This window comes from Eucyclogobius newberryi, unplaced genomic scaffold (genome assembly GCF_026437365.1).
Source record: "Eucyclogobius newberryi isolate DKJ021-1_F unplaced genomic scaffold, fEucNew1.0.hap1 SCAF_3, whole genome shotgun sequence".
Classification (NCBI taxonomy): domain Eukaryota; kingdom Metazoa; phylum Chordata; class Actinopteri; order Gobiiformes; family Gobiidae; genus Eucyclogobius; species Eucyclogobius newberryi.
This window is the reverse complement of record NW_027315945.1, coordinates 39,680,353-39,693,859: the sequence shown is the minus strand read 5'-3', so window position 1 is coordinate 39,693,859 and position 13,507 is coordinate 39,680,353. Positions and strand designations below refer to the sequence as shown.

Genomic DNA, 13,507 nt, shown 5'->3' with positions numbered 1-13,507 from the left:
CATATCCAAGATGTACTTTGGTGTTAGGCCATGGAGAGACTTGTACACAAGCAGAGCTGCTTTAAAGTCTCTTCTCTGAGCCACAGGGGGCAGTGCAGAGACCTGAGAACAGGACTAATGTGATGGTACTTCCTGGTTCTGGTCAGGACTAATGTGATGGTACTTCCTGGTTCTGGTCAGGACTAATGTGATGGTACTTCCTGGTTCTAGTCAGGACTAATGTGATGGTACTTCCTGGTTCTGGTCAGGACCCGAGCAGCAGCGTTCTGGATGTACTGCAGCTGTTTTACAGCTCGTTTGGAGAGACCAGTGAGCGGCCGTTACAGTCTAATCTACTGGAGACAAACGCATGGATACGTCTCTCTAAATCTGGTTTTGACACTATATTTTTGATTTTGGCAATGTTTTTTAGATGGTAAAAAGCTGCTGATGTTATTGATTTGACGTGGCTATTAAAGTTCAAGTCTGAGTCCATTATTACCCCCAGATTTCTAATTTGGTTTGTAAGTTTTAGAGCGAGACTCTGGAGGTGACCGCTAACACTTTCTCTTTGTTTCTGTGGGACCAAAAACGATTATTTCAGTCTTGTCTGAGTTCAGCTGGAGAAAGTTGTTTTGCATCCACACACTGATCTGTTGGATGCAGTGACAGAGTGAATCTACTGGTCCATATTCACCTGCCGATAGTGAAACATAGATCTGAGTGTCGTCTGCATCATTGTGATAGGACACATTTTCAAAGTACAAAGTACTTCCTGTCTTCCAGATAGGACCTTAACCAGTTTAGGGCAGTGCCAGTGATGCCCACCCGGTCCTCTAGTCTCTGTAAGAGGATCCCATGATCGACAGTGTCAAAAGCAGCATCAGATCTAACAGAATTAAGACTGAGGCTTTGCCCGTGTCAGTGTTCAGGCGGATGTCATTTGTCACCTTGACAAGAGCAGTCTCAGTGCTGTGATGAGGTCTAAAACCTGACTGAACAACATCAAATGAGTTGTTTATTAAGAGGAAATCTGTGAGCTGTTGGTAAACAACCTTTTCAAGGACTTTGCCCCAAAATGGCAGATTAGAGATGGGCCGGTAATGACTCAGTACTGCGGCATCAAGACTGCTCTTCTTTAGGAGAGGCTTTATGACCGCAGTTTTCAAAGACATTGGGAATGTTCCAGATTGAAGCGACATGTTAACTATGTGAGTGAATGGTGCTAACAAACTGTTCAGCACAGACTTTAGAAATCTGGTGGGTAACACATCAAGGCAGCATGTAGATGAACTCAGACTGGTGATGATCTCATGGACAGTTTTGTCAGTTACTGGTGCAAAGTGAGTTAGCTCTAAGTGTCTTGGTGGTTTTAGGGTAATTTTTTGCATTGTGGGATTTATAGCATTTTTAATGCCCTGAACTTTGTCATTAAAGAATAATGCAAACTCATTACACATTGATGTGGAAATGAGTTCTAACGGCAGCTGAGCTGGAGGGTTTGTTAATCTGTTTACTGTGGCAAACAGGACACGCCAGTTGTTACAGCAGCTTCCAATTATTTCAGAAAAATATCTTTCCCTAGTTCTACATAAGATTAGGTTGTACATGTTTAGCTTCTCTTTGTAAATCTCTTTTTGAACTTGGAGCTTTGACTTGCGCCATTTCCGTTGGGCCCTGCGGCACTCCCTTTTCTGTGCCCTGACCCAATCATCATTTCTCCACGGCGCCTTCTGCTTATTTTTAACCATTTTTGCCTTCATAGGGGCGATGGTGTCCAGAACATTCAAAACACTAGATGTAACAGAGTTCAACAAATCATTTACATTAGAACATGAGACATTTTCAAAGTTTATCATTTCCATAAACAGTGCACCTGTGCCATCATTTATGTGTCTCCTCTGAACAACTGCAGGACCAACCGGAGGTTTGGGAGAAACAGACAGGTCAAAGAAGACACAGAAATGATCAGACAGAGCAACATCGATCACATTAACATTTGAAATATTTACCCCCTTTGTAATTATGAGATCTAGAGTGTGTCCTCTGCTGTGGGTGGGGCCTCTCACATGCAGCTCTTTGATAGATATTTTTTCTAAAATTGTTCCACTTTACTGCAGCTATTTTTGTCTCATAAACTTTGAATTGCCTTGTGTGTGAAATGTGCTCTACAAATAAACTTGCCTTGCCATAAAATATTACGTGTTCTATAATGTATTTATTTGTTTCGTAGAATTCCGTAGGATATTTTCTCTTTGGCAGAATGTTTAATATAAATCCACATTAATGACAATTTTGAAGATTTTTATTCGAACTCAAATCTCCCAGCGTGCATTGCTATACCCTCCCGTCATTTCCGCTTCCGGTAAACAGTCGAATCCAACATGGCCGCCGCGTGAGAGCAAAACGCGACAGAAGCTTCTTTTCTGTCAAATATCTTCATTTAAAGTACAATGTTTCCGTCCGCGGAGATGGAGACTGCGCATGCGCGGCTCGAGCGGCTGCAGGAGCTCGAGGAGTTCACGGAAACGTGCGGGAAACATCTGGAGAAGGTCTTCAAAGAGCTGGGATGGAGCGCGATGAAGCCTGAGAGTGGACTGGACCTGGAAGAGGTGAGAGAGACGGGGAGACAACAGGAGGAGAGAGAGAAGGAAGAGGTGAGGAGGAGGGGGAAACAAAGAGAAGGAGGAAGAGGGGAGAGAAGAGGACCAGGAAGAGGGGAGGCAAGAGAGAGAAGGAGCTGGACGAGTTGAGAGAGAGGGGGACAAGAGGAGGAGCTGGAAGAGGTGAGAGGGGGAGACAAGAGAATGGAGAGGGGGAGACAACAGGACGAGAGAGGAGGAAGAGGGGGAGACAAGGACCTGGAAGAGGGGAGAGAGAAGGAAGAGGTGAAGAAGTGAGAGAAGAAGATGACCTGGAAGAGGGGGAGAAGAGAGAGAAAAGAGGAGGAGAGAGAAGGAAGAGGTGAGGAGGGGAGAGAAGAGGACGACCTGGAAGAGGGGAGACAAGAGAGAGGAGCTGGAAGAGGTGAGTAAGAGGGAGACGAGAGAGAAGGAAGAGGAAGACAAGAGAAGAGAGAGACAAGGAGCTGGAGGAGGTGAGGTGGAGGGAGAAGGGGAGACAACAGGAGTAGAGAGAGATCATTTACGTGTTTTTATGTTTGAAAAGTGGCTACGTGACATTTTAGAGCCCTGCACATGTCACTTTGGGTCTTAATTTGACAAATAATCACAGCTTAGTCCAGGATTGTGGGCGGGGACAGGGGGAAGGTGAAAACAGTCATTTCCTGAGCACTGGAGCCGCAGTTGTAGGACAAACCGGTATCACTCCGACCCGCGGGAAGCGATCAGAACGAGAGAGGAAACGCTGTTGAGAGAAGGTCAAAAGGTCATCACTGGGGATTTTAACGCTCATCTCAGACTAGCGCTGACTCTCGTTTCGTTCAAGGAGGAGCTGGTGGCGTGTCCGCTCGACCCCGGGCACAGAGTCCCACGGAGGAGTTTGAACAAGCACAAAGAGGCGTGTCTCCTCAAGAAGAAGGACTACTCGCCCGAGGAACAGGTGAGCCACGCCCACACGCAGCAAAGTGCAGCAAAGTGCAGCAAAGTGCCGAAAAGTGCAGCGGGATTGCACTTCCCAGAGCCCATGTTTCCCCTCCAGCATGAGTCATACATCGTGCAGTTTAACAGTTCCTCGTCCACGGCAACAATCGGTCGATTCTTAAAAAATGATTGTATTTATTGATAAAGGTCAAATTTGTCACATGTGAAAACGCCTTTTATAACTCGAACATCTAAATGTCAGAAAAGAGTGAAATGTTTCAGAACGTCAGTCATAAACTTGAATCATGAATATTCTCTGCAGAAGCCTCCAGACTTTTATTATTAAGTCTCAATGAAGTGGAATAATCATAATAAAAATACTAATGACCAGTCATTGACTTATTTAACCAAATTCAACTTCTCCATTCTTTCCTCTCCTCTTTCCTCTCGTTCCACACTTCCTCTCTCCTCTTTCCTCTCTTCTTTCCTCTTCTTTCTTCTCTCCTTTCCTCTCTCCTCTTTCCTCTCTTCTTTCCTCTTCTTTCTTCTCTCCTTTCCTCTCTCCTCTTTCCTCTCTTCTTTCCTCTTCTTTCTTCTCTCCTTTCCTCTCTCCTCTTTCCTCTCTTCTTTCCTCTTCTTTCCACTCTCCTTTCCTCTCCTCTTTCCTCTCTTGTTTCCTCTCTTCTTTTCTCTCCTCTTTCCTCTCGTTTGTCTTTCCTCTCCTCTTTCCTCTCGTTTGTCTTTCCTCTCCTCATTCCTCTTGTTTGTTTTTCCTCTCCTCTTTCCTCTCCTCTTTCCTCTCCTCTTTCCTCTTCCCTCTCCTCTTTCCTCTTCTCTCTCCTCTTCTTTCCTCTTCTCTTTATTCTTTTCTCTTTCCTCTCCTCTTTCCTTTCCTCTTTCCTCTTGTTTGTCTTTCCTCTCCTCTTTCCTCTCCTCGTTCCTCTTCTCTTTCCTCTCCCCTTTCCTCTCTTCTTTTCTTTCTCCTCTCCTCTTTCCTCTTCTCTTTCCTCGTTTGTCTTTCCTCTCCTCTTTCTTCTCTTTCTTCTTTTCTCTTTCCTCTCCTCTTTCCTTTCCTCTTCTCTTTCCTTTCCTCTTTCCTCTTGTTTGTCTTTCCTCTCCTCTTTCCTCTCCTCGTTCCTCTTCTCTTTCCTCTCCCCTTTCCTCTCCTCTTTTCTTTCTCCTCTCCTCTTTCCTCTTCTCTTTCCTCTCCTCTTTCCTCGTTTGTCTTTCCTCTCCTCTTTCCTCTCCTCTCTCCGCTCCTTTTTCTTCTTCTCCTCTTTCCTCTCTCCTCTTTCCTCTCCTCTTTTCTTTCCTCTCCCCTCTTTCCTCTCCTCTTTTCTTTCCTCTCCTCTTTTCTTTCCTCTCCCCTCTTTCCTCTCCTCTTTTCTTTCCTCTCCTCTTTTCTTTCCTCTCTCCTCTTTCCTCTCCTCTCTCCACTCCTCTTTCCTCTCCTCTCTCCGCTCCTCTTTCCTCTTCTCTCTCCTCTTTCCTCTCCTCTCTCTTCTCGTTTGTCGCCCACAGGAGGAAATGCCCGACACGTCTTTCTGTTACGAGAGCAGCGGCGTCAGGACCTTCTTCATGGGTGAGAGAACGTTCTGGATGAACTAAGCCCCGCCCTCTTTCTCATGTGTCTCTGATCTCGACTTTAAGCTTGTTTCTCATGTGTTTCTTCTCGTTTGTTTGCCGTTTCAGACGAGGCGACGCAGCATCACGTCATCGCTCAGGCTCGTTCTGCTGCGCCGCTCATGAAGATGGAGGGAGTCTTTTGGCAAGGTCAGAGTTCACACTGTAAGGCCGTCTCCTGCAGGCCTCCAGGTGGCGCTGTCGAGCTGTGCTGGAGTTTAACCCTTTGTTGTGTTCCTTTTGCAGACACTTTTGTGAGTATCAGGGGATACTCAGGATGCTCATGTTCTATTGTTCCTCTCTCAGGGCAGTACAGTCTTGCTCATGTTCTATTGTTCCTCTCTCAGGGCAGTACAGTCTTGCTCATGTTCTATTGTTCCTCTCTCAGGACAGTACAGTCTTGCTCATGTTCTATTGTTCCTCTCTCAGGGCAGTACAGTCTTGCTCATGTTCTATTGTTCCTCTCTCAGGACAGCACAGTTTTGCTCATGTTCTATTGTTCCTCTCTCAGGACAGTACAGTTTTGCTCATGTTCTATTGTTCCTCTCTCAGGACAGTATAGTTTTGTTCATGTTCTATTGTTCCTCTCTCAGGACAGTACAGTCTTGCTCATGTTCTATTGTTCCTCTCTCAGGGCAGTACAGTCTTGCTCATGTTCTATTGTTCCTCTCTCAGGACAGTACAGTCTTGCTCATGTTCTATTGTTCCTCTCAGGACAGCACAGTTTTGTTCATATTCTATTGTTCCTCTCTCAGGACAGTACAGTTTTGCTCATGTTCTATTGTTCCTCTCTCAGGACAGTATAGTTTTGTTCATGTTCTATTGTTCCTCTCTCAGGACAGTACAGTTTTGCTCATGTTCTATTGTTCCTCTCTCAGGACAGTACAGTTTTGCTCATGTTCTATTGTTCCTCTCTCAGGACAGTACAGTCTTGCTCATGTTCTATTGTTCCTCTCAGGGCAGTACAGTCTTGTTCATGTTCTATTGTTCCTCTCTCAGGGCAGTACAGTCTTGTTCATGTTCTATTGTTCCTCTCTCAGGGCAGTACAGTCTTGCTCATGTTCTATTGTTCCTCTCTCAGGGCAGTACAGTCTTGCTCATGTTCTATTGTTCCTCTCTCAGGACAGTATAGTTTTGCTCATGTTCTATTGTTCCTCTCAGGGCAGTACAGTCTTGCTCATGTTCTATTGTTCCTCTCAGGGCAGTACAGTCTTGCTCATGTTCTATTGTTCCTCTCTCAGGACAGTACAGTTTTGCTCATGTTCTATTGTTCCTCTCTCAGGGCAGTACAGTCTTGCTCATGTTCTATTGTTCCTCTCTCAGGACAGTACAGTTTTGCTCATGTTCTATTGTTCCTCTCTCAGGGCAGTACAGTCTTGCTCATGTTCTATTGTTCCTCTCAGGGCAGTACAGTCTTGCTCATGTTCTATTGTTCCTCTCTCAGGACAGTACAGTTTTGTTCATGTTCTATTGTTCCTCTCTCAGGACAGTACAGTCTTGCTCATGTTCTATTGTTCCTCTCAGGGCAGTACAGTCTTGCTCATGTTCTATTGTTCCTCTCTCAGGACAGTACAGTCTTGCTCATGTTCTATTGTTCCTCTCTCAGGACAGTACAGTCTTGCTCATGTTCTATTGTTCCTCTCTCAGGACAGTACAGTCTTGCTCATGTTCTATTGTTCCTCTCTCAGGACAGTACAGTTTTGCTCATGTTCTATTGTTCCTCTCTCAGGGCAGTACAGTCTTGCTCATGTTCTATTGTTCCTCTCTCAGGGCAGTACAGTCTTGCTCATGTTCTATTGTTCCTCTCAGGGCAGTACAGTCTTGCTCATGTTCTATTGTTCCTCTCAGGGCAGTACAGTCTTGCTCATGTTCTATTGTTCCTCTCTCAGGACAGTACAGTTTTGTTCATGTTCTATTGTTCCTCTCTCAGGACAGTACAGTTTTGCTCATGTTCTATTGTTCCTCTCTCAGGACAGTACAGTTTTGCTCATGTTCTATTGTTCCTCTCTCAGGGCAGTACAGTTTTGCTCATGTTCTATTGTTCCTCTCTCAGGGCAGTACAGTTTTGCTCATGTTCTATTGTTCCTCTCTCAGGACAGTACAGTCTTGCTCATGTTCTATTGTTCCTCTCAGGGCAGTACAGTCTTGCTCATGTTCTATTGTTCCTCTCTCAGGACAGTACAGTCTTGCTCATGTTCTATTGTTCCTCTCTCAGGGCAGTACACTCTTGCTCATGTTCTATTGTTCCTCTCAGGGCAGTACAGTCTTGCTCATGTTCTATTGTTCCTCTCAGGACAGTACAGTTTTGCTCATGTTCTATTGTTCCTCTCTCAGGGCAGTACAGTTTTGCTCATGTTCTATTGTTCCTCTCTCAGGACAGTACAGTCTTGCTCATGTTCTATTGTTCCTCTCAGGGCAGTACAGTCTTGCTCATGTTCTATTGTTCCTCTCAGGGCAGTACAGTCTTGCTCATGTTCTATTGTTCCTCTCTCAGGACAGTACAGTTTTGTTCATGTTCTATTGTTCCTCTCTCAGGACAGTACAGTCTTGCTCATGTTCTATTGTTCCTCTCTCAGGACAGTACAGTTTTGCTCATGTTCTATTGTTCCTCTCTCAGGGCAGTACAGTCTTGCTCATGTTCTATTGTTCCTCTCTCAGGACAGTACAGTTTTGCTCATGTTCTATTGTTCCTCTCAGGGCAGTACAGTCTTGCTCATGTTCTATTGTTCCTCTCTCAGGACAGCACAGTTTTGTTCATGTTCTATTGTTCCTCTCTCAGGACAGTACAGTCTTGCTCATGTTCTATTGTTCCTCTCTCAGGACAGCACAGTTTTGTTCATGTTCTATTGTTCCTCTCTCAGGGCAGTACAGTTTTGCTCATGTTCTATTGTTCCTCTCTCAGGGCAGTACAGTCTTGCTCATGTTCTATTGTTCCTCTCAGGGCAGTACAGTCTTGCTCATGTTCTATTGTTCCTCTCAGGGCAGTACAGTCTTGCTCATGTTCTATTGTTCCTCTCAGGGCAGTACAGTTTTGCTCATGTTCTATTGTTCCTCTCTCAGGACAGTACAGTCTTGCTCATGTTCTATTGTTCCTCTCTCAGGGCAGTACAGTCTTGCTCATGTTCTATTGTTCCTCTCTCAGGGCAGTACAGTCTTGTTCATGTTCTATTGTTCCTCTCTCAGGACAGTACAGTTTTGCTCATGTTCTATTGTTCCTCTCTCAGGACAGTACAGTTTTGCTCATGTTCTATTGTTCCTCTCAGGGCAGTACAGTCTTGCTCATGTTCTATTGTTCCTCTCTCAGGACAGCACAGTTTTGTTCATGTTCTATTGTTCCTCTCTCAGGACAGTACAGTTTTGTTCATGTTCTATTGTTCCTCTCTCAGGACAGTACAGTTTTGCTCATGTTCTATTGTTCCTCTCTCAGGGCAGTACAGTCTTGCTCATGTTCTATTGTTCCTCTCTCAGGGCAGTACAGTTTTGCTCATGTTCTATTGTTCCTCTCTCAGGACAGTACAGTCTTGCTCATGTTCTATTGTTCCTCTCTCAGGACAGTACAGTCTTGCTCATGTTCTATTGTTCCTCTCTCAGGACAGTACAGTCTTGCTCATGTTCTATTGTTCTTCTCAGGGCAGTACAGTGGAGAACCTGTGGACGTGCCGCAGAACCACAAGAGGGCGTTGTGTGACCTCACTGTGGCCGACCGATTGGCTCTGTACAATCACGTGATCAGCCAACTGTCCAATCAGGAAGACCGAGCGCCCTCCTGCAGCAATGAGGACCTGTACGTGGATCTGGTGAAGAAACTGCAAAAAGGTAAAAATCAACATTGTGATTTATAATGTCCAAAAACATGAAGATCCGCGTCATGGCAGATGAGGACCATAAAACAAAGACCAATATATTAGAAATGACACAACCGTCACCAGCAAATCCTTTTTAATGCCCCAAACATTTATCAAAACACAGTTTTGGTTTAAGGTTTCCTCATTTCATTGAACATTTGTGTTTTAGACGAGCAGCAGAAGGAGCCCAAGACTCACCTGGAGCTGATGGCTGAGAAGAGAGACTACAAGAGACGCAGGCAGTCCTACAGAGCCAAGAACGTGCACATCACCAAGAAGTCCTACACTGAGGTGGGAACACGTGACAGGAGCCTGCACAGGTGCAGCAGGTCCAGCAGGTCCATCAGGTGCATCAGGTGCATCAGGTCCAGAAGGTCCATCAGGTCCATCAGGTTCACCAGGTGTTAGTCCCTCTTTAGTCCTGGTGTTAGTCCCTCTTTAGTCCTGGTGTTAGTCCCTCTTTAGTCCTGGTGTTAGTCCCTCTTTAGTCCTGGTGTTAGTCCCTCTTTAGTCCTGGTGTTAGTCCCTCTTTAGTCCTGGTGTTAGTCCCTCTTTAGTCTTGGTGTTAGTCCCTCTTTAGTCCTGGTGTTAGTCCCTCTTTAGTCCTGGTGTTAGTCCCTCTTTAGTCCTGGTGTTAGTCCCTCTTTAGTCCTGGTTTTAGTCCCTCTTTAGTCCTGGTTTTAGTCCCTCTTTAGTCCTGGTGTTAGTCCCTCTTTAGTCCTGGTGTTAGTCCCTCTTTAGTCCTGGTTTTAGTCCCTCTTTAGTCCTGGTGTTAGTCCCTCTTTAGTCCTGGTGTTAGTCCCTCTTTAGTCCTGGTGTTAGTCCCTCTTTAGTCCTGGTGTTAGTCCCTCTTTAGTCCTGGTGTTAGTCCCTCTTTAGTCCTGGTGTTAGTCCCTCTTTAGTCCTGGTTTTAGTCCCTTTTTAGTCCCTCTTTAGTCCTGGTGTTAGTCCCTCTTTAGTCCTGGTGTTAGTCCCTCTTTAGTCCTGGTGTTAGTCCCTCTTTAGTCCTGGTGTTAGTCCCTCTTTTGTCCTGGTGTTAGTCCCTCTTTAGTCCTGGTGTTAGTCCCTCTTTAGTCCTGGTGTTAGTCCCTCTTTAGTCCTGGTGTTAGTCCCTCTTTAGTCCTGGTGTTAATCCCTCTTTAGTCCTGGTGTTAGTCCCTCTTTAGTCCTGGTGTTAGTCCCTCTTTAGTCCTGGTGTTAGTCCCTCTTTAGTCCTGGTGTTAGTCCCTCTTTAGTCCTGGTGTTAGTCCCTCTTTAGTCCTGGTTTTAGTCCCTCTTTAGTCCTGGTGTTAGTCCCTCTTTAGTCCTGGTGTTAGTCCCTCTTTAGTCCTGGTTTTAGTCCCTCTTTAGTCCTGGTGTTAGTCCCTCTTTAGTCCTGGTGTTAGTCCCTCTTTAGTCCTGGTTTTAGTCCCTCTTTAGTCCTGGTGTTAGTCCCTCTTTAGTCCTGGTGTTAGTCCCTCTTTAGTCCTGGTGTTAGTCCCTCTTTAGTCCTGGTGTTAGTTCCTCTTTAGTCCTGGTGTTAGTCCCTCTTTAGTCCTGGTGTTAGTCCCTCTTTAGTCCTGGTTTTAGTCCCTCTTTAGTCCTGGTGTTAGTCCCTCTTTAGTCCTGGTGTTAGTTCCTCTTTAGTCTAGTCCTGGTGTTAGTCCCTCTTTAGTCCTGGTGTTAGTCCCTCTTTAGTCCTGGTGTTAGTCCCTCTTTAGTCCTGGTGTTAGTCCCTCTTTAGTACTGGTGTTAGTCCCTCTTTAGTCCTGGTGTTAGTTCCTCTTTAGTCCTGGTGTTAGTCCCTCTTTAGTCCTGGTGTTAGTCCCTCTTTAGTCCTGGTGTTAGTCCCTCTTTAGTCCTGGTGTTAGTCCCTCTTTAGTCCTAGTTTTAGTCCCTCTTTAGTCCTGGTGTTAGTCCCTCTTTAGTCCTGGTGTTAGTCCCTCTTTAGTCCTGGTGTTAGTCCCTCTTTAGTCCTGGTGTTAGTCCCTCTTTAGTCCTGGTGTTAGTCCCTCTTTAGTCCTGGTGTTAGTCCCTCTTTAGTCCTGGTGTTAGTCCCTCTTTAGTCCTGGTGTTAGTCCCTCTTTAGTCCTGGTGTTAGTCCCTCTTTAGTCCTGGTGTTAGTCCCTCTTTAGTCCTGGTGTTAGTCCCTCTTTAGTCCTGGTGTTATTCCCTCTTTTGTCCTGGTGTTAGTCCCTCTTTTGTCCTAGTTTTAGTCCCTCTTTAGTCCTGGTGTTAGTCCCTCTTTAGTCCTGGTGTTAGTCCCTCTTTAGTCCTGGTGTTAGTCCCTCTTTAGTCCTGGTGTTAGTCCCTCTTTAGTCCTGGTGTTAGTCCCTCTTTAGTCCTGGTGTTAGTCCCTCTTTAGTCCTGGTGTTAGTCCCTCTTTAGTCCTGGTGTTAGTCCCTCTTTAGTCCTGGTGTTAGTCCCTCTTTAGTCCTGGTGTTAGTCCCTCTTTAGTCCTGGTGTTAGTCCCTCTTTAGTCCTGGTGTTAGTCCCTCTTTAGTCCTGGTGTTAGTCCCTCTTTAGTCCTGGTGTTAGTCCCTCTTTTGTCCTGGTGTTAGTCCCTCTTTAGTCCTGGTGTTAGTCCCTCTTTAGTCCTGGTGTTAGTCCCTCTTTAGTCCTGGTGTTAGTCCCTCTTTAGTCCTGGTGTTAGTCCCTCTTTAGTCCTGGTGTTAGTCCCTCTTTAGTCCTGGTGTTAGTCCCTCTTTAGTCCTGGTGTTAGTCCCTCTTTAGTCCTGGTGTTAGTCCCTCTTTTGTCCTGGTGTTAGTCCCTCTTTAGTCCTGGTGTTAGTCCCTCTTTAGTCCTGGTGTTAGTCCCTCTTTAGTCCTGGTGTTAGTCCCTCTTTAGTCCTGGTGTTAGTTCCTCTTTAGTCTAGTCCTGGTGTTAGTCCCTCTTTAGTCCTGGTGTTAGTCCCTCTTTAGTCCTGGTGTTAGTCCCTCTTTAGTCCTGGTGTTATTCCGTCTTTTGTCCTGGTGTTAGTCCCTCTTTAGTCCTGGTTTCTCATGTTCTTTGTGGTGTCCTTCAGGTCATCCGAGAGGTGATAAACGTGCACACGGACGAGCTCAGCCGACAGTGGAGCGACGAGGACTCTGAGAGGAGGAGGAGCCACAAGGAGGGGAGGAGCCACGAGCAGAGCCACGACGAGAGGAGGAGCCACGATGAGAGGTGGAGCCACGAGCAAAGCCAGGATGAGAGGAGGAGCCAAGAGGAGCGGATCCATGATGAGAGGAGGAGCCACGAGCAAAGCCATGATGAGAGGAGGAGCCACGACGAGAGGAGGAGCCACGACGAGAGGAGGAGCCACGACGAGAGGAGGAGCCACGACGAGAGGAGGAGCCACGAGCGACACCGCGATGGAGAGCCCAAGAAGAAGAAGAAGAAACGCGAGCGGTGAGCAGATGACCCTTTAATCACAGACATTAAGGCGACAACAGGTTTGCCCCGCCTCCTGGGAAACCTGCAACATGATTGGCCCGTTTAATGTCAGTCACGTGACCTGTGCCGCCGGCGGCCATCTTGGTCGCTGATGTAAACAAATGTGAACGTGCACGAACGGCTCAGATGTCAGTCCTGATCTTTAGTCAGGTTCTTCTGACGACAGCCAACTAAAGAAACGAGGAGAACATGCAAATAAACGATTAGCTTTGGTGATTAGCGCTGGTCAAACAGTTTCTCCAGAGTCTGAGACGTTTCTGCTTAAAAGAGACAAACTGAAGATGAACGGCGTTTAGTGCGAGTTTGATGAAGGTTTTTACAGTTCCAGTCGAATAAAAGCCGGATCTCTGCTCTGACAGAGACGAAACCCGCGCTATAACCCAACATTTGTGGAACAGTTTGACCTTTATCAAAAGTACAAAGTTTTATCATTTTTTAATTATGCTTTTTTGTTCTTGTTGTTTGTTTGACGACCCGAATTTGAAGTTTAAACGGGACTAATATTTCTTTCAGAGATTCCCGTTCCCCCGACGACCAGAAGAAGAAGAAGAAGAAGAAGAAGAGGAAGCGAGACGAGAGGGAGGAAAAGTGAGACACGAGACTACGGGTGAGAAAAGAGTGAGACGAGAAAAAGTGAGACACGCCAATGTAGGATATCCAGATGACCTCTTCATGTTGCCATGGTGACAGGAAAGCGGGCTATGGTGTTCTCACGTACAATCCCCACCTGGAGATTTATGGCGTCTCTGCAGGAGAAGAGACGTTGGAAAAAAACAGACTTTGTCCTCAAGTGACTTTACTGTACATAATGTTATTGTGTTCTACATGTTCATTTAATAACCCTTTAAGTTATTTTATTACTTGATTTACGGATCCGCCGCACTTAGATTATTGATTTCTACAATATAAATAAAATAAATTATTCTGTTTTTTTTTTTAAAGTACCGCCGTCAACGCAAAATAGCTTTAAATGAAATATAAATAGCGATATTAAGTCAAAAGATAAGAGCGCGTGAATCAATTTTCGTTAAAATCCTGCGGGAGTCTGACGGACCCTGTGGCGGCCGCGGGAGAGCATGAGACGCGGCGAGCGCCCGTTTCCG

The 13,507-nt window shown here is 45.8% G+C and overlaps 1 protein-coding gene across 2 annotated transcripts; it reads left to right on the top strand.

Annotated features, from left to right (window-relative positions):
* Positions 1 to 2,377: 2,377 nt before the first annotated feature.
* On the top strand, positions 2,378 to 13,030 carry snrnp48 (small nuclear ribonucleoprotein 48 (U11/U12)). Of its 2 annotated transcripts, XM_072460308.1 has the most exons (10): positions 2,378 to 2,591; positions 3,427 to 3,540; positions 5,043 to 5,103; positions 5,214 to 5,294; positions 8,775 to 8,960; positions 9,159 to 9,280; positions 11,995 to 12,071; positions 12,105 to 12,134; positions 12,228 to 12,359; positions 12,918 to 13,030. In XM_072460308.1, the coding sequence occupies exons 1-10, from the start codon at positions 2,433 to 2,435 to the stop codon at positions 12,994 to 12,996; spliced, it is 1,041 nt and encodes a 346-aa protein (XP_072316409.1). In that variant the 5' UTR covers positions 2,378 to 2,432; the 3' UTR covers positions 12,997 to 13,030. The 2 variants fall into 2 exon arrangements, with proteins under 2 accessions (XP_072316409.1, XP_072316410.1); XM_072460309.1 differs by lacking the exon at positions 12,105 to 12,134 and having other exon boundaries at positions 12,234 to 12,359.
* Positions 13,031 to 13,507: the final 477 nt, after the last annotated feature.